Consider the following 20,780-nt stretch of genomic DNA (forward strand, 5'->3'; position numbering starts at 1 on the left):
AACATTTTAAGAGAAACTAATACGCCAAAGCTTTTTTTTTTTTTTTAATCGGAGTATCAGGTATGGGCAGTTGTCTGTTTAAGACATGTCTGTTACCTGTTCACAGATAAGGGCACAGAGGTGGCTTAGAAAATACTTGACAGACACTTAGTTCAATTTTTTAAGCAGAGATTGGGCTTAATTGGTGTCAGCATTTATATATGTATGTCTTTCTGTTTTTACTTCCAAATTCAATCATTCAAGTTCAGTCAGGTGATTTTTCAAAAACATTTTGCACTCCTAACCTACAGAGGAGTCTTTTGTATCACCATTTAATAATGTCACTAGAAAAACTAGTAGCACTTTGCATAAGACATACAGCAATGCTCTCTAGATTATGGGCATTCCCAAACACTGTATTTTATTTCCTCATATAAATAGTGTTCCTCTTAAAACTAAGTATAAGTATCCCCAAATGTTACTGAGTGAAATAAATTTCATGAACTGTAATGGTATTTGCTAGTATGAGCAACAAATGGCAATGCACCTCCTTGGAGAGGGCCAAGAGGGAATCTTCTGTCTGCTTGCTGTATTGCACATTTCAAATAAGCAAAAAATCTGGCACCAGGAGACAGGAAGTGAGTTTGTGATACCCTGCTGAAAATTAGGAGCCAAAAAGTAGATAGAGAGTGTAAGTATATACATATATGCGTGTGTATTATTATGTGAGAGAGTCTGCTTATATACCACAAGAACACATTTCATTTCTGTCAAAGTAAATATGTATATATGTATATAGTTTAATGTCACACCGAAAATTAATTTGAAACAAACAGCTTTTAGTGGTTGGAAGCATTTTGTGCTGATTTCAAAACTTGCCTGTGGAACTCAATGGAACATGACATGCTCCTAAAAAATAAAAAAAAAGGTTGCATCAGTTGGCAGCTAGTGGGAGACCACTCAGTGAAGTGAGAGACATGTCATATGCTGGTTGCTTTGCTGAAATAAATATAAACCTAAGCCAAAAATAATCGGCATGCATATACTTTGTGCTTCAATGGGAAATGTGAAATACTGCAGCTTTTAACTGCAGACATTGTTGATAGTGTTGATAAATTTTATACTAATTACGGTTACAATAATTATAGTAATATGTGAATGGCTGCAATATGTTGTATTTTGTGCAATATATCGTATCTGTGCATATAAGTGTATATGATTGCACCAGACTTGGTGGTATTTAAATGCCTTGTGTATAAACTTCCTTTCATAGGAAAAGATTTGAAATTCTATCCTGCCTAATCTTATGCTGATTCTTGAATGAATCAGCACAGGCTGACTGGATCTGAGGAAAAGTTGTATCAAAACTATATTTCTATTAAGCAGCACTCATTGATCTCTCATAAAAAAATAAAGAAGGAATGGTTAACCCAGATACTGACTTAAAAGTGTCAAAATTTGTGTTGATTATGATTCTGATACTCTTTACCTCTACATTTTATGGATACCCTAAATAGTATTTCCTGAAGGAAGACAGAATAGAAGGACAGGCTCTGGAAGTGTTATATTAAATCCATGTGGGCTTCTTCTGTCTAAGTTTAGTGAGGAAAAAATGGATTAAGTCATGGCTTCAAGGCAATATTTGCTTTTTCTATATTATACTTTAACAAAATAAAAACTTTTGGAGAATTAGTATATAAAATAAAGGCCATTTAATATGAACCCTGTGTATTTTAACAGGGTATGAATTACTAGTATATAGGAGCTCAAAAGAAGAATTTGAAATCAGGCTGAAATAGCTGGTTGTTCTCTAGGGCTATTTTTGGTAATTCTGAAGTCTTAAATTTATAGCTACACAAGCTAAATTCAGAAGAGATAAATGCTTTACTTTTCAAGTGGCTCAAGAAAATAATTTTCATCCCTCGTCTGTATGATTCAAAATATTAATAGGAAACTGTAACTTGAAAGTCAGTTCTGTGGTAGTCATGAACAATCACTTTGTCTGACTGATTTATTCTCCTTTCTATGCTTTTCTTTCTTAGTTACTCATAGTTAATCTGTATTTGCACATGGCCATTCATCAAACAAGTTCCTTTGCAACAAAAATAGAAATAACATGTTTGTTTTCTCTCTGTAGTCTTCTCAAACTCATAGAAGGAAGTCAGGAAGATTTTGCTTTTAGAGTAACTTTTCTTCTTAGGTGGGATATATGTGAACAGAGAAATTGAAAAATAGACCTCTGTGTCTACTTGTGATACTACTTTGGTCTCCAGCCGGTTCTGTAGGACAGCATTCATACGATATGTTTGCTTCCAGCCTCAGTTTAGCTTACAGGTTCAGTGAGCCTGAGGACAGGATTTGCAGATGCTTAACTCAGATCTCAGCTGGTCCCACGCAGCAATGAATGCTGAGGAGTGGCAGACACCAGCAATCACAGGTACTGCAGTGGTTTGGGCTTTCAGCAGTACAGATTATTCCCAACAATCTCATATTGATTGTACAGATAAAAGGCTGTCACAGTAAAATACCTGTCTTTTACTAGCATCATCTTGATCTTAACTTATTTCAGACTATGCCACCCTGCATTCATTCAGGTGCTATTTTTATGCACAGAGAAAGCTTCACCTGTGATGAGAAATTGTAGAGCTGTCTTTCTATCATTTGACTTGGATGTACAGTAATGAGAAAGAAGAACATAGTTTCTGGAATTCAAGACGTTTGTAGAAGCAAATGGTGTAAAAGTAACTGTTTATTTTCCTTAGTTTTCAAGTTTTTCTAAAGTAGACAAGATGGCATTTAAATGTCTGTAAAAATCCTTCTGGAAGTGGAACAATTGTGGGAAATAGTATTTTTCAGTGTTTGATTATGTATTATTACATTTATGAATCATAAAACAGATTGTATGTAATATTTAAATGATTTATATCTTTATTATTAAACATCTGATCTTTCCACCAAAATGTATTTCAGGAGTTCAAGTTTGGAAAATCCAAACATTTGAAGCAAATCTTCGTGACTATTATGTTTGGGGTTGTTCAGACTTGTAGGAGATAGAAGTATGTAAGGGTGCATCAGCATCGGTGTGCAAACAAAGCATAGAGATACTGATGGAACTAGTATATAAAAAAAAAATTGAAATTTTAATTAACTTCTAAGTATTTTTTGACAGAAGATTTTTTTTCCCTGACATGTAGTTCAATAATACTCACAGAAAGGAATCAATTGTATGAAATCCAGGGAAAGATCCGTTGTAAGTTAAAGAAGAAACAGAAGAAACAGAATTCCTTTTTTTTTTTTTTTTTTTACTTTTCATAATATGCTTTTTCTGTATAGTGTGATCTTCCTGTAACTTTTTTTTACCATGTTAAAACTAATTTCTTACATATTCACAATGCCTCACTCCCTTCCTTAGTACTCTGTTTTTCTTCCATGTGTATTGCTACCATCCTTTTCATCTTATCAGCCCACAGTTTTAAGCCTTTCTTCTTTTCATAAACATTTTTTTCTTTTAATTTGTATTCTATTTCTGCATCCTTTTTTTCCCTGACAATTCTACTTGCAATGTAAGAAAAAGAAAAGAAATATATCTGGCTTTTTACCGTGATTCCCTCTCACAGAGCTGAAACGCTTCAGACTTGGTCAGTGGACCTGCAGGTTTCTGAGGCAGGCTCCTGGTTTCTTGATGGGAAGAGGAGTCTTCAGAGGCTTGTGTGAGACTAATAGAATTAGAATGACAAAAACCTTTGCATCCTGGGTACCCAATTGTCCAGCTTCACAAGTCCTGTCTTAGTTTGACAGAATAAAGTGAGGTAGGTGAATAAGGTACCTTTCAACTGAACTATTCGATTTGATTTGATTCTAAATAGAGAGGAAAAAAAGAAGGACTGGAAGTTTTTTTTAATTCAAAAAATAGAAACGGTGCCATAAAGTACTATTTCAATCCCTGATGAGATGGCTGTCTTATTTTCTTTATAACTTAGATGCTAATAAGGACACAGAAGAATGTTATTTTAGCATACCTATAGAGAACAGGGCTAAAGTTTATTTTTTAACCCAAGTAAATTTTGCTCATCTCTAGATAACTGCTGTTATTACTGTACTTTCCCAGAGCCTGTTCTGCCATCACTGATACGGTATTTTAGTCTGAAATAATTTTTAAAAGAGCTTTTAAAAACAGCTATAAAATAAAAACTTCTCTATATTTTGAAACATCAAATGGGTGATTAAAGGAAGACTCTTCCTTTTGAAACTAAAATTATTTGTACAGAGAAATTGCATTATTTAACCATTTGTTATTTGTTTTAATAAGTTGGAAAACTGACCTAGATACCTTAATAGTTGATTAGGATCTCTTTATTATGAAAGTTCACAAACTTGTGTCATTTTGAGAACAGTTAAGACTTTGGATCACAAAATAAATAATAAATATGAGTATTCATTAGCATGATGAAAAAAAAAAAACAAACTTTAATAATAAAGATAAAAAGAGTAAGTAGCTTAAATAAAAAGAAAAATAACTGTAACAAAACAGAGGAATGCAAAGTAGGCTATGGATATCCCTGAAAAATCATCTTTCAAAGGAGAGTCCAGCTGAGGATGAGCATTCATACCAGCCAGATAGAGAGGAATGGCAGCACACTGATGTTACTACGTGGTAAACTAGGCATACATACAAGTATGTATCCTTTATTAAAGTTTCAGTTCATGTGTTGTACATGGAGACAGGCAGGTTGTCAAGATCAGTAAAGTACAATCGTATATATTGTGAGAGGTTATATGGCAGTTTAAAGTCTTTAAAAGCTAGAGGCAGAATACCTGCAGTGGAAATGAGCATTTCCAGTGATGGTATGTTGGATAATGATGGATGCAAGCCCTGCTGTTCATCTTCTTCAAAACAGCAGTCATCATGTGAAATGTTGCACAAAGTGAATGCAGATGACATTATTCAAATAAAGAACAGGTGTTCTGGCAGGAGTCAGCTATAATTCATGTTACAGCATGCCTTTTGATTTGAAGGAAATCATCATTTATTTATTTATTTATTTATTTATTTATTTATTTTGGTGGGAAAAAGAGTCATAATCATATCTTGCCACAGGTTTCTGTGTATGTTATTAGTAACTCTGGAAATCCAGATCCATAGGCAATGGTCCTCTGTACTGTCAGTTGCAGTCTAGGTCCTTCATACTGCTTATCAAAGGAAATTCTTCTCCCAAATAAAGAATTTTATAACTCAGTGGAGATGTACATGAGGATTCTTGTGAACTCATACTGACATTGACTGTTTCATTCAGACATGTTTAATATGATCACTACACTGTTCAGTATAAACTGTGGTGGGGTTTGTCACAGTCATCTTTACTATATAGATCCCAGAATAATTTGGATTGAAGGGCACCTCTCAGAGCCACTTAATTCAACCTGCTGCTCAGAGCAGTACAACTGTCAAGGCAAGTTGCTGAGGGTTTTGTCCAGTCAAGTTCAGAATATTTCTGAAGATGGAGATTTCATCACTTCCCTAGGCAGCCTCTTCTCATGCGTAATCATTTTTACTGTGAAATTCTTTACAATTATGTTCAATTGGAATTTTCTTAACTGCAAGTAGAAACTTGTCTCTCATATTTTTGCTAGGCAACTCTGAGAACAATCTGATTCTTTTTTTCTGAATAATCCTCCTATAGGTTGGCAGGCTAAAATAAAATGAGTGACTTCGTTTTACTCTCTTAAAAAAAAAAAGCAGAGAGACTTTGATCTACAGTAATAGAAACAGTTATAATAAGATAAACCAATAAAATATCTTACTATACCATACTTATTAAGGATTCTCTGCAGCTGTCCCAGATCTCAGCTAGCATGTGAAAAGATCTGCTTTGTCTCTATACTACAAAACTTGACAGCTACTGGCATGCCTCAGTCAGTTGTTATAGATGCACTCGATCTTCATGTTCCTTTGGGGAAAAGATTGCATCCTGTGCACTGCAAAATGTTGAAAGTTTAAACTCTCTTTTCCATTCATAGTAATCTTTTGCTTTCTGTCTACTTGTTCCCTAGTATAGCCTGCCTCCTTTTCATGGAATTGTGGAGTGAGGCATTATATGATGCCATGGAGGATTAATTCATGTCTTTTTTGAGATTTTTTTACTTGTATTTCCACTGTCATCATAATTCCACTGTCCAAGACATTAGACTTCCATTTTAATACTAGTATAATTATTTCTAAGACTATAAAGACACTTAAAATGACACAGACTTGGGACTAAAGTTTATACAAACACTGTTTTTGAATTTTATCATTTATTTATTTATTAGCAAAAAGCTTTTCCTACAGACTAGGCATGTTATAACAAACAGTATAGAAAATACTATTTGTAGCAAATTTCTTCGATTGACATCCCACCCTAAATATTGTTTTATGAAAAAGCTGTTACATTAGTTTTCAATGCATTGTTTGATTGTTCATCTGATCAATTATAAGATGCTGGTGTTTATACTTCCTAAGAGGGCAGTATTGACAACTTGTGAAAATGCACAGATGTCTGGCCAAAGTGGCTAACCTAAATGTACATTTTCCTCATGCTCCACTGATTCCATCAGATTTTGTTGTTCTTGTGGTCTTTAATAAAGACTATGGACCATATGGTAACACAAATAGTAACAGCGGTGGCTTAAGAAGCAATTAAAATCAGTACTTTCTGGATAAGTTAAGTGTTCTTTCGACAGTTAGTTTCAAAGTGTAGTGCAAAAATCTCTGCATGCCAGTCCTAGATGATGGCACTGTAATTCCTCTGACATGCTGCATGATATGCTGTAAGATACCTTTATGTGCCAGTATAAAGCTGCATGGTTCTAGCTGTATCATGTAGATAGATGCCTAAACTGTTGGACAAGGGGATTAACCATAACCCATAACCTTCTCTTGTAAGGGCTGCTGAGTGCTCTCTCCTAGTCATGTTGTTTCTTCTGAATTGTGCATGGAAACAATCTCGCCAAGAGCAGCCCCTGCTGTAGTCTAAAATCCACATTTCTAGGAAGAGAGACAGACAAAAGGTTGCCTGCAGCTTGCAACCACTGGGAAGGTGGAAATGCTCTGCCAATCAGTGTGAAGTGGGGGTTGTGTGAGCAGAAGTGTCAATCTCAGCACGTGGCAGAATGCTAAATGCATGTACCTCAAGTTGTTGAAGCTCTGGGAATGGAGAGGCAGAGAGTGTGAGCTGAGAAAATCCGTATCCATGCTCTATCCTCACCTTTGTTGAGGAGACAACTTCCTGGGGGATTTCAAATATCCCTCTCCATGCACCATCTTTCGTTCCTTTCGAATATACAGTAACTGGCAGGATGTCTGCATTTTATTGTACATTTCACTGGGTCTCACATTCTCGCAGGATCTGTTTCTTCGATCATTTCTTATCTCCTAACTTCCTTGTGGTAGCTTGAAGAGTTGCTGAAAAAAGATAAGATACGGCTGTTATTTTAAGTACTTATCTTCTTTTTCCTTCTTGTATCAGGCTTTTTCTTCCCTTGCATCCATGTTTGCAGACTTCTCTTTTAACTCTTAATATTGAACTGTTTTGTTCTTCCTTTTCCCTATGTTTCCCAAGGGCTTGGATGGCAAACTGCTGTTACTGCCACTGTTGACCAAGACTGGCTTTTATTTTCTATTGTGGATAGAAAATATTGTTGATCTATCTATGGATGGAATATATTCCAAATATATCCGTTTATGTCAATGCATGTGGCATGCTTCAAGCACATTCTCCTTCTTAAATCCCTTTAGTACGTTGTTCATTGGGATAATAATATTTTTCCTAATGAAAGATCCTTTTCCACAAGTGCTGGTCTTGTACGTTAACAACTTGGTAATAATGACAAAATGGGCAGGCATTACAGGGGATATAAAAGCTTGCTAAAAACCTAACTAACAAAAATAAGGGCTGTAATTGCATTCTCACACTGCCCATTAAGCTCCAGTCATGCCACTTCATATGAATGAATGGAGACATAAAAGACCTTTCTAAAGAGAAACTTTTCTGTCAAGTCATTGTGCTCTATAAGAGTCTAGAAAGCTTTTTTTTTTTTTTTTTTCTTAATGTCAGGAGCTATTTCATACCTAAAAGACAAGTACTTGACCATATAATTTTCCAAAGTGCATTTAAAAGTATCTATTATTTTTGAAACTTTATTAAAACTATAGGATTGTTTTCAGCTACCTTTCAGTAGATAGGCATATATGATAAGATGTTTTTGTTTGTTTGTTTTAGGGCAATATGCTTAAAATGAGGGTGGCCATTCATCTTTTTTCCCAAGTGCAAAAGATTTCAAAAAAATAATTTTAAACGTGTTGGAAATAAATCTCTTACTAAAAGTTTTGAATTTCAGTAGCTGTTAAAAGCAGCATTACATCTCCGGACACTAGCTAATCTATATAGTTTATATACTATAATCTATACAAGTATTGACATGTTGTTCTTTTATATGGTGTCTGCATTTGTTATGTTTGAAAGTTTATACCAGATCTGTTTTTCAACCTATTATTGTCTAGAATTGTTCTTGGAGTTCTTGAAAGCTTCTGCCTCACTGGTCTTTATTTAAAGTAGTGATTACTGAGACCTTTTAAGACCCTCCTCCCCCCATGTATAGCTAGCTACATGTTCTTTTTCTGCACAGATGCATCTGCATCTTAGGCTGGAGCAAAAGTATTTCTGCTTCTTCGTATCGTTAACAACTTTTTCTGCAGTGCAGTTGTTTGCCTCAGTGCACAGAACATGGTACTGTTCCAAAATAAAGACATAAAGCCCCTGTCCCTGAGCTGCGTATGCTGATGAGGTATAACCTCGGTGGTCACGGTCTGGCTCTCCTGCAGAGTAAATGCTACTCCATGAGAGGGGTGGTGACTGAGACAGTCAAATCAAGCACCTAAATATTGCTTCTAACCAAAAATTTAAATTCTGTCCTTCCGCTGTTGCAGCTATTGGAGTTTAATCCGTAGAAATCTCCTTTTGTACTAGCAGTCTTGGTGGTTGTAAATATTAGTCTTTCACAGAAAGAAAGTAGGCTGCTTTTTTAAATGCAGTTCAGTTGTCTTTGAATGTACGTAAACCAGTTCAGTCAGCACCTGTATTCTATGTTTTTGTTCATTGGAACAAGACAAAACTTCTACTTGGGCATGTGTGGTTAGGCATTATGGATTGCCTTTATTACTGTTTTTCAAATTCTGTATAATGGAGAAGAGTTGAGACCTTTGGCAAGGTAAGAGTTAGAACAGTTGATTGAAGTGATTCAGTCTGAACCATGACACCCATGCAGGTATGCCATTAAGGACAATGAGATAAGTTTTCTGTGGTAAAAGACTAATTTGGAAGTTGTTTTCATAGATCTGAAGATAACACAGCTGAAGCTATGACTGGATAACATTGCTTTGGGATAAATGAAAAGGAACTATTTGAACAAATTGTTTTTTAAAGATATTTTTACCTGTTTGCTTAAATTTCAAGCACCACATAATGCAACATTTTTATGAAATAGATTGGTTATCAATCCATGTCCTTGAAACACATATTATTGTAGTGCTATATTAATTGTTTAAAATACAAATCTTATTACTCTATATTTAGAAAAATTGTAGTCCTAGTTGGACTTCTACAGTGAGTATTTCTGTTTCCCTCTAAAAGATTCCTTTATTGCAAGTTTTATTAGAAAATGTATGTGTTATAAAATTTGGACTACACATTGACAGTAGAACATTTAAGCATTACAAAAATGAAAATGGTAGTAGCCTTTTCAGTTTTGCAATCTGTCATTCAAAGAGAAAATAATATTCTAAACTTCATATTCTTCCACAGTAAATTAAGTCAAAATGAAACAGCCAGCTTACCCAATCAAAGATCTGCTGGCCATACAAGCAGGTAAAACCTCCTGTCGAACACTTAGTGGGTAAATCTGCCTTCTCTTCCTGTCGCTGGTACTTTACAAAAGCCTGATGCTAGAGCTGTCATACCTAAGTTGTTCATCCAATTCTTGAACTTAATATAGGTATAACAGAGCCAGTATCACTTTGAGGAACATACAATAGAATCCTCAACAACTTGCAACAATAAAAGGTCCCAGAAAAATAGTAATAGTTCATGTTGGTATCCTGATCGGTTTTAGTTATTACATTGTCTGTTCAAGTGCATCCTGAAGTTCCATGTAGGGCACTTACGCTTTCTCTTGTTGCCTAGAAGCAAAATGAAACAAAAATCCCTACTATGCACTGTGCTATAGGAGGTACACAATTGTTGAAGGAGTTGATCATTACAGTGTACACACTTAGTACTTTGGAAACCTTTAAAATGAAGGATTAAATAAATTCTAGATTGTATTAAAGTGTATAATTAGCAAAACAAAATGCTGGTTAAGAAGCATAGAAGTATTAATTTTCAGCTTTTCATCAAAATAATCATCAGACTGATGATTATTAACACTTTCTAATGATTTTTTTCTTGCCTCTAATGAAATAAAATGACACAGCTATTGTACAGTCAAGTGTAGCTTTTTTCTTTTTCTTAACTGATAATGATGGTTGCCTTACTTTAGCCCCAAGTTACAAATAAATGCCTGAAAATAAAAAAGATGCATAACATCTGCAGACAACTAAAAAACGAAAAAAAAAAATGTTTGTCTGTTTGAGGCACAAACACTGTGTTTTAATCTGCTTATGTGCATGAAATTATCAGTAATATCACAAACAAAACTTTATTTTCCTGACAAGTACTGCAATTCAGTTTTGGCATGAAGTTCCAGGGTAGAATTTTCTTTCATAATTGCTTGCAAAGCTAGTATGGGTTTCTGTCCAAATTTTGCTGTCATGAAATTTTTAATTTATAAAAAATGAGTTCTGAGTTCAGAACTGAGTCAGACCTAACATCTACTGAGTACAGCATCTTTTCTCCAACAGTAGCTGTTGGTGATAGCTTGGAAAGCTGGTAAGGCAAGAATATGTGGTACTTCTTTTAAAAGTTTTCCTGCCTCAAGTTATTCCTGTGCAGAATATGGTTTTGCATATTTGTCTAATTTCCCCATGAATATGTGTAGACTTTGAACATCCAGATTTCTTTTTTCCCACCAAACATTGCACAAAGAATCACTTTTGTTTGTTTGTTTGTTCTGTTTTAAACTTTGTTCCTATTAATATCATTTGATGATGTTTTAGCAAACCATTTGATACCATTTCCCACAGCATTCTCAGTACAGATACACTGTTCACTGGGTAAATTTTGTCTGGGTGGCCAGTCCAAAAGGGTCATTGTGAATGGCGTTAAATCCTGTTGGTGGCTGGTCACAACTGGTGTTCCATCAACCTTACTGGCCTTCTCTGAACCTTTTTGAGCAGTTTTAGGTATGAGGGGACCAGAATAGTCCAATGTGGACTATATCCACATAGATATGGACTATATGTGAACTAGTCCAATAGTTCAATGTGGGGTGAACTTCAGATTTTTACATTGCTGTAATAATGTTCTTTGTTTGGTCTGTGTTCTTTTGCTAAAACTTCCAAAAAATTAAAAAAAAAAATTAATTCGTGCTTTTGACCACTACTGAACAATAAACTGATGATGTCTTACAGTCATGGAATGGTTTGGGTTGGAAGGGACCTTAAGGATCATCTAATTCCAACCCTTCTGCCATGGGCAGGGACACCTCCCACCAGACCAGGTTGCCCAAAATCCCATCCAGCCTGGCCTTGAACACTTCCAGGGATGGGGCATCCACAGCTTCTCTGGGCAACCCATTCCAGTGCCTCACCACACTTACAGTAAAGGATTTCTTCCTTATATCTGATCTAAATCTACCCTCTTTTAGTGTAAAACCACTTACCCTTGTCCTATTGCTACACTCCCTGATAAAGAGTCTCTCCCTTGCACTTTAACGCCAAGGTCTTGTTAGACCTTAGTGGTCTCTGTATTAGAAACAGCTCATTCAGAATCAATTGTAATTTGCATTACATTATGTAATAATGTACATGGGAAATGTACTTAATAATGTATATGGGAAAATTAATTTCTCTCTAGCATTTATCTACTATAGAATTGTACTGCTGTCTTGTTGCCTGATGACTGTTTAATAAGATCTGCAAATATTTTCAGTTCACTCATCCTTCCTACCTCAGTAAGCAGTGAAGATAATCTCATTGCTCATACCTTTAATTATACATATATATATATATGTATATATCTTTGTGAGTAATTTAAATATTACAGGTTACAATATAGACTGCAGTAGAACTTCACCAGTGACCTTCCTCCATTGTGAGAATTACTCAGTTAATCTGTTTTCTATCTACTTTTTAACTAATTTTAGTTAGCAGTATATCTTTGAAAGGCTTTTCGCTCATGGTTCCTTTGTTTCCTTAAAAGTAGTCTTTGTCAAAAGTCTTTGAATAATTTAAGCTTATTTTATATTTTCAATAAAAAATCTGTCATGCTTGTTGACCACGTCAGAGATTCCTGGTAGATTCGGAAGGCATTGTTCTTTAAAAAAAAAAAATGCTTTCTCTTTTTCAAGGTAGATTCAAGTGTCTAGCAATTCTGTTCTTTGTTACATTTTCCTCTTACTGTCTGTAGATACATACACTTCTTTTCCTACAGTTCTAATTTGTATAGTGCAGGCCTTAAGTTTAAACCTTAATTGAAACATATTATGAAAAAAAAATGGAATTTTACTTGTAGTGTTGTAGTCTTTGAATATCAAGGCTTTCTTGAGAAGTAACTCAAGTTAGCACTCCAATGCTATTACTTCGTTTCATCCTTGAGTTCCTTTAAGATCAGGGTGAATGCTATCTGACCCTGGTGATTTGCTACTGTTATTTAGTCAATTTGCTTCTAAAGTGATTTCAAATTAAGACAGATCCATACATCCTTTGTGCTACAAAAAATGTTGGAGGAACATTTCTAGTTTATTTCACAGTGAGACCTAATGAAAAGTGTTTATTTATCTTCCCTTCAGTACCCTTCTTTCCTCTGAGTATGCCTTGATCATAAATTGTTCCTGTGGTTTCTTTGGCAGACCTCCTGCTCCTGATAGATTTGAAGATTTATTAGTAATTGTGGTTCTTTTCGGCAGTTGTTGAAACTCTCTTTACTGTTGCTGCCCAATTCAGTTTTTAAATTTATTTGCTTATGTTCCTTTTTCTCATTTTCTTTTTAAACATGATGTCCGCCACTCTTTGCATTTAATAACCTCCTGTTTAGCCAAGTTGTTTTCCTTTTTTTCTTAGCTAAACCTTTCTAATAAGTGGCATTCAGTGGATCTGTGCTTTCAGTGTGGTAGCCTTAAAAACTCCTCACTCTGCCTATGGAGTTTTAATTTTCTTAGCTGGCTCCCCTTTATTCTTCCTTTCAACAACCTTCCTGACTTTTGAATAGTTCATTTTTGGGGATCACAGTGGTATAAATGTTGAATAAAAAATGCATAACAGTTACCATTACAGAGTACCTTTTCATATGTAAAGGTTTTAACTAATTCCCAGCTAATGCATTCTCAAGGCAGCCAAACATCTGCATGTAATTTCCTTTGCCTTCTTGCTTTCCAGCAGCTGGTGGACATTGACATTCTCACTGATTTCTGTTCCTTTGTGAAAATTTCAGGTTAGTTTCATTTCATGTCCCTGGAATCAAAGATCTCATGGAAACATTATTCTACCACCTCTATACATGAACATCAATTATTTTGTTTAGATTACATTTGTTATACAATATGTGTGCAGACAGTTCTGTTTTCATACAGATCTTTTTAACCATACTGAAACATGTCAGTTGGATATGTAATCCACATTTGTGTAACAGATTAGGGTGTAACACAAACGAGTATTGATAATGTCATCAGTTAGTCTTGTCCTTCCCAGTTCTGCACAGCTGACAGCTTGAGGGGAAAAGCAGAGGTAAACAGGTAGAATTACCTGTATGGTAATCCATATTCAGGAGTTCTGCTACCAGTAGTCAATCAAGAGCACAGCCAGCACAATCTGCTTTGGCAGATAGCGTTGTTAGCTGGCAGTAGAGATGCATCATCATTTAGAACATATTAAGAGAAAAATCTTTCATGTTATTTGGACCAAGGACTTTGCTCATTCTGTAACAGCTGCCAGAATTTTATATACTTTTCTATCAGAATTTAAATAACATATAATACATGTAAAATAAAATTCATATTAGTGAGTATGTTTTTTGCTGTACATGACTACCAATATTGTAGGGGTATGTTAGAAATACTTTAATTTAAATCTGTGCATGTAGTTAATGTACATTGATAACTTTTTTTTTCCTCCCTGTTTATTTACTGTAAATGAGTTTCATAATAGAGAGGAGTGCTGTTTGGTTTGAATGAAAAGTGAAAAAAAGCTTCCAGAATTTTGAGTTACGGGGTGGGGAAGAACAAAAGCAAAGAAGGGTCCTGAGAAGGGAACAGAACCACAACAGAAGTGAGAGGGGGCAGGGAGAAGTGGTCAAATGGAAAAGAATAATTACTCTTTTAACATGTTTGCCTACAAAACCTGATAATTAATTTGATAGTGTCTTGCTTTCTGCAGGTATCTAAAGGTGAATCCCTCCTAATTTACTTACAGATTTTTTTTCTTAAGCAGTGGGCATCTACACTATGAATTTAAGGGTTCAAACAACTGACTAAATGGAAACCAACCTGTAGTGAACCATGTGAATTTGTGGACTTCCCCCCCCCCCCTTTTTATTTTATTTTATTTTAATTTCTGCCTTTAAAACAAAGTTGCAAAGTCAAGTATTAGAAAATTACAATTATATAAGCTGCTGTCTTTTGAGTCTTGGCCCTGTGTTGTTTTTTTAATGTTGGAAGACATGCAGTGAAGAGTAGTCCCAACACCTCATGAATGATTCTTCTCTGGAAATAAAGGTGCTGTGTGGTCCTAGCTGTGTCATATACATAATACTTCACACTGCTGATCAGGAATTAGGTACTTCTCATATGATATAAAACTAAAATGTGCTCAAGTGCTGAACATTCAAAGCTGAGATTGCAGTTTGTCCACAAGACATTTCAAACAGATAAAGTTCATACGAAAATTAAATACTTAAAAAAGGATTCAGGCATTTCAAATCAGTAAAACAATTCATTGACCCTAAATCTTTGTGTGTCTGCATTACTTCTCTGTAGAAAGAGCGTACTTGTGGCAGGCTGTGAAACTAATTTCACTGATGTGGAAAAAACTAAACACTGTTCAGGTTACTGCCATAAAAAATCCCATTGGGTATTTTAGTAATCGTACAATTAGAGCTAAATTAAATCTTTGTTCGTGGAATAACGTGACAAATTATGCTTTAAATAGAGATAAAAGAAGAAATATCTGTGCACTGGAAAGTCTCAAGATCATACTACTATTTTAAAGTGTTTTTCATTGTTGTTTTTGTTTGGTTGGTTGGTTGTTTTTTAAATCCAATTAAGATGCATCATGCCACTAAAGTTTAAAATCATGTCTTGTGTCTGTAGCCTGAATGTGTCTGTTTTGAACTTCAAGTCATTGAAATTTTTATTGTGTCAGTGTGTGTGATTTGGTCATCTTCTGCCAAGAAGATGCTTTAAGCCTGTGCTTGATCATCCCTGAAAAGTGCTTTGAAAAGCTAAATATACTTCACTCCTGGTATTTGTTGCATTTCTAGATGAATGTCTCAAAGTACTGGTGGCTCTTGCCTGCTACCACAGCAATTTATTTGGATTATTTTGAAAATGAACGTATCAGCACTGGCTGTATTATTTCAACTGTGTGGATATCTTGACAGAGAAATAATTTATAGTCTCTCTACTCCTAGTTAATAGTCTTTTGATGATATAAAATTACTCTAGTGCTTTTGGCCATAGCTTTATGCAGGGAAGTTGTTTTTTCGTGTACTGAGTATGACTTGGTTGAATGCTTTTCCCTATTTGTTTGAACTGTTTTCCAGCTTACCAGAATGACCTTGAATTGCTGTATACTCAGACTCTGTTCTGTTCATAATTACTTTCTCACAACTGTTGTGTCACTTACAAGCATCATTGTAATTAATTTAGGTTTTCTTCAGATCACTGATTTTATATATATATATATATATATATATATATATATAAATATTTAAAACAAGTACTGTCATTACTTCACCAAATGTCAATAAATAGTAACTTTATCTTAATTACATTTTGATTTGAAATATTGTTGTCAACTTAAATAAGTAAATAAAAATAATAAAAATAATAAAAATATAATAATAGAGTAAAAATATAGCATACTATTTCATATATTTTATGTTTTTAATCAAGTTTTTATGTGTTATCAGATTCCTTCATTTTAAGGGTTGTTACAACACTGGTACTCTGTCATCAGTTTCATTTGAAAATATATTTTCCACATTATTCCCCCTTAAAATTACTTACCTTTAATTTTTTATGAAGTAGGTTACATTTATTCCATAACGGAATGGGTTATTTATTGTCAGATCTAGTATTATCTGACCTTTAAGCATATAGTGAAGATCCCCAGCTGTATTTATAATTTTTCAGTATTGGTCCAGTATTATATTTCTTCTGATTTTCTGGAATTGGACACTATTACATTTTTAAAAATTCAAAATCAGTAACAAAAATCTATCTATAGAAAACGGAATGTGGTGTTTGGTCTTATATAACTATCGTTTGCAATCATAGTGAACTATATGTGATCATAGGATTGAATAAATTTGTGTAAATGATCTTGGTTATGATACTGCTCAGCTTACAACATTTTAATTTGCAATATGAACATCTTCAAATGTAGGAGATCTTTGCGTTTTTGCAAGTAGCTCTAATTTTAAAAGCTGTTTTGTAAGAAACTTTTAGGTACATAATTTCTCTGAAAGCATTCTTCAACAGAAATATTTGAAGCTCTGTAATGAGCTATGCTATGAGCTATGAAAACACAAATGCCAAACTTATAAAAAATATATTATGCAAATAGAGTGCTTTGTAGAGCTATAAACTAATTTATAGAATCAGTATTATCATGTGAAATGTATCTACTGTATAAAAATAGGAATGTTAGTTATAGTTGAGTGGGCACAATAGCATTACGTAGTACCTTGCTTGTCTTTTATAAAAAGGCCAAGGCTATCTATGTAGTGTAAGTGTATTTCAAGCCCAATAATGCTCAAGCAATCAAGCTGTTAAAGCATTTATTCCATCATTCTTATGTGATGGGATAGATTGTGATAATTAGTTTACAGGTTGTGAGTATAAGTGGAGAGAAACACAGTAATTAAACAGGATTTATGTCATAGAAAATGACTATTCTGACCATGAAGGCAGAAACATGTATTCTAATTCAGATTGGATCTGAACTTTCTTAGTGCATTTGAATATTTTGATTGAAAGTTTTGAGTCAGTTCAAAATGAAGAAGTGTACCAATAAAGCAATTTAAAGTAGTGCAGATTTCAATAAAGCTGTATTATATGGTCTGAGATTGAAACATACACAACTTTTGATGTAAACCAGATACTATATGTCAACACTTAAATTAGTTGTCCATTTTTAGCACCGACTGCTGTGGTATAATGTTCATGGTAACAGAAGAAAAAAAATTTGGAAATGTGTGAAAGTTATCTTTTTTTTTTCTTTTTTCTTTTTTTTCCCTTCCCATATGCTTTTGTTTTACCTTCCTAAAATGAGACTGAAATCAATGATGCATTGTATTCCCTCTTTCCCTGAGTTAGCATAAATCTAAGTATGGCAAGGTGGGTTTTAGAAAAAAGAAAAAGCTAAAAATACCTTGTTAATATGTGTTTATGGGCTTCAGTATTAAAATCAAAAAATACATTTATCAGAATTAGAGAAATCATAAAATATCTGATCAGTAGGTATCCATATAATGTAATCTTGTCATTCTGTACATCAGAAATCATATACAAAAAAAAAAAAAAATTAATTTTACATGTTCGCGAATTACAGTTCCAGTTCTTGAACAGTGGCATTATATACACTATTGTTCAGCACGTTGCAAAACAGTTCTCACCAACTCTGTGATTAGTGTCAATGAATGAATTGATATCATTGTGTTGCCAGGCATCAAGATTTGCACATTAAAGCAATGCCAAATTCAGTGTACTATTAAACATACGATAGGTTGATACGGAAAAGTATTGATAAATGTTTATCTTCTTTATGCGGTTAAACATGAAACGCAAGAAAATAACCATTTGAAGTGGACAATCATAAAAAGTCTTTTAGCATATGCTGCAAAAAAAAAAAAAAAGACATATGGCTGAAGATACGGATTAGAAGACATTGGTATTTGCGATTGAAATATGAGAATAAATATAATGTGTATACCCGATAGCAACTAAAGGAGATAAATCAGCTATGAAAATGTGCATCCCAAAGCTGTTCATATAGTTTTCTTGTGAAAACATTTGTCAAAACAAAGAAACAGCGTGTAAAAGTTTGTTTTTAGGAAGAGTATCACATCAGTGGTAATAAATAATAATAAGTCTGCATGCAGAATTCATACAAAAGTTCTGTTCTCTGTGTTAAGGAGAGTGCCTATATATAAGTGCCTATAAATCAGTGTTGAATGATACTTCAAAACAGAACTTGAATGTTTAGTTTCCAGGGTACCTTTGAAAATCATAATTTGTTTGAGTAGAATGAACTCTAAAGCATCTTCTGTACTTATTCAGATATTGTGTTTTCACCTAAATGTATTTTTTCTACAATTTTTTAAAGCACAGAACTGTTACACTTCGTAGACAACCAGTTGGTGGCTTGGGCTTAAGCATAAAGGTATCAATAACTTCTTACTTCTTCTTTTAATTTTCAGTATGACTGGTTCACTTCAGCCTTAATTGAGATCTCATGATTATTATGCATCTTTTACAGGGTGGTGCTGAGCACAAAGTGCCTGTCGTCATATCAAAAATGTTTAAAGACCAAGCAGGTAAATATATATATTTATGTTATTTAAATATATAGTACTGTATTGTACATGATTTAAAAAAAATTAAATGTTCTTTAAACTCAGAATTAATTCTAGTTAATTCTTTCAGTATCACACGGTCTTTAAGCCTTTCTGTAAATGTCCAAGTGATCCACGTGCCTTTGTATTGAATTTAAAATCTATAATCTTTTAAAGTCTTTAGGACCTTCACTTGAAGTTTTACTGTTAAGTAATAGTTTCACAAAAAAAAAAATTGTACTGCAGTAAGACAGTTGTGTTTTAAACAAAGTCCTGAACATTACTTGTGAAAACAAAACTATGATATAAGATACCTATTTATGCACTTAAGTTTAATAACGCAAAGGATAAAAAAAATATATAAACGGATATATAAACCAAACATATCTTTTCCTTGCACAGTAATTCATCATACAGCATGACTGACTTTGCCTAGTTGCAGAGAGTGATTCGTAATGTTTGTTACAATAACATTAGATCTAAATCAGTGTAGCCCAACACAGTTAAGTATTACATTGGCATTTATCTAGCAAAAATAACCTTTTGGGGACAATGATAGACTGATCTTGGAAAACTGCTCTGAAAAATAAAGGGGACAATCAGTAAAGTAGAACCATTGCATGGGAGCGGGCAGTGCCTTGCAAGATGGCCTAAGGGTCATTTAGTAGTAGTTTCATAGAATCATAGAATCATAGAATATCCTGAGTTGGAAGGGACCCTTAAGGATCATCAAGTCCAACTCTTGACACCGCACAGGTCTACCCAAAAGTTCAGACCATGTGACTAAGCGCACAGTCCAATCTCTTCTTAAATTCAGACAGGCTCGGTGCAGTGACCACTTCCCTGGGGAGCCTGTTCCAGTGTGCAACCACCCTCTCTGTGAATTTCGGGTGGACGTGGACAGGGGGACTAGTTTGTTTTTTGCTGAGGCAATCTTTACATAGCTGTAGAAGTACTGTGTTCCTATGATAAATCTTCTATGCATCTCCTCTTCCCTAGAATAAATCTACCTGTTTCATGTAACCTTTTATGCAAGAAAAGGCAGAGCGCTATGTTATGATACTTGGTGCATGCCCTGCTCCTTAAAGGACTCAGAACCACTGACACCATCTATTTACTCATCAGCCCCTCTTCTTGCTGTGCCTCAGTGTAAATTGTGAATATTTGCTTTTACTTGGCAATGTGTCCAGCCTCATGCTTTAGTAGATCTCAGACAGTACTTTTTCTTCTCTGCATTTTCTTTTGTGGGCCCATGTTTTGCTTGAAGTATAATACCTGAAGTTGGTAATCTAGTTTCAGATGATATCTAGTGAACACTGAATAGATTGTCTATGCCAGTATCCAATTAGAAAGACTCCTTCAAGTTTCCTGTGTTACTGCACTTAGATATATTTCAACATGATGATTCTCTTTTATGATGTTGTTTCTGCAGAAGAAAGTGAATAGATGTTTTTATGCCAGTTGTGTTATTGTAGATGGAGCATTAATAGGTTCCATGAATACACAGCATAATAAACCATATGAAGAAAGTAAATACATAATAATAATAAAAAAAATACTAATATAACCATTGAGGTCTAAGGAAAGTAGTTTATACAGTTAATCACCAACAAGATACCTACTGCCCTTTCTGGGACAGTGCTTTGAATCAAAGTTAGCTGTGGTTTTATAAATCAAATACTTGTATGCACAGTTTTGTATCTAGGCAGTTTTTCATGAACTAACTGTGTTTATTTGTAGAGTAATGAGTGCAACAACAACTTAAGGTGTCAGTGGTATACCGCAGATTTGAAAATCTGTCCTCGAAAGATATTTGCAACATCTTGTAGCCTTTTGCCG

The 20,780-nt window shown here is 34.3% G+C and overlaps 1 protein-coding gene across 8 annotated transcripts in view; it reads left to right on the forward strand.

Moving 5' to 3' along the window:
• SNTG2 (syntrophin gamma 2) overlaps positions 1 to 20,780 on the forward strand; it is a 292,459-nt gene that overhangs the window by 123,074 nt on the left and 148,605 nt on the right. For 5 of the 8 annotated variants that reach the window (XM_072036394.1, XM_072036392.1, XM_072036391.1 and 2 more), the window contains exons 3-4: positions 18,713 to 18,769; positions 18,866 to 18,923. In XM_072036394.1, coding sequence (XP_071892495.1) covers positions 18,713 to 18,769; positions 18,866 to 18,923 — 115 coding nt within the window. The remainder of the gene's footprint in view (positions 1 to 18,712; positions 18,770 to 18,865; positions 18,924 to 20,780) is intronic. The other 3 variants (XM_072036395.1, XM_072036396.1, XM_072036393.1) reach the window with 2 other exon arrangements.

This window comes from Anas platyrhynchos, chromosome 3 (assembly GCF_047663525.1).
Source record: "Anas platyrhynchos isolate ZD024472 breed Pekin duck chromosome 3, IASCAAS_PekinDuck_T2T, whole genome shotgun sequence".
NCBI lineage: Eukaryota > Metazoa > Chordata > Aves > Anseriformes > Anatidae > Anas > Anas platyrhynchos.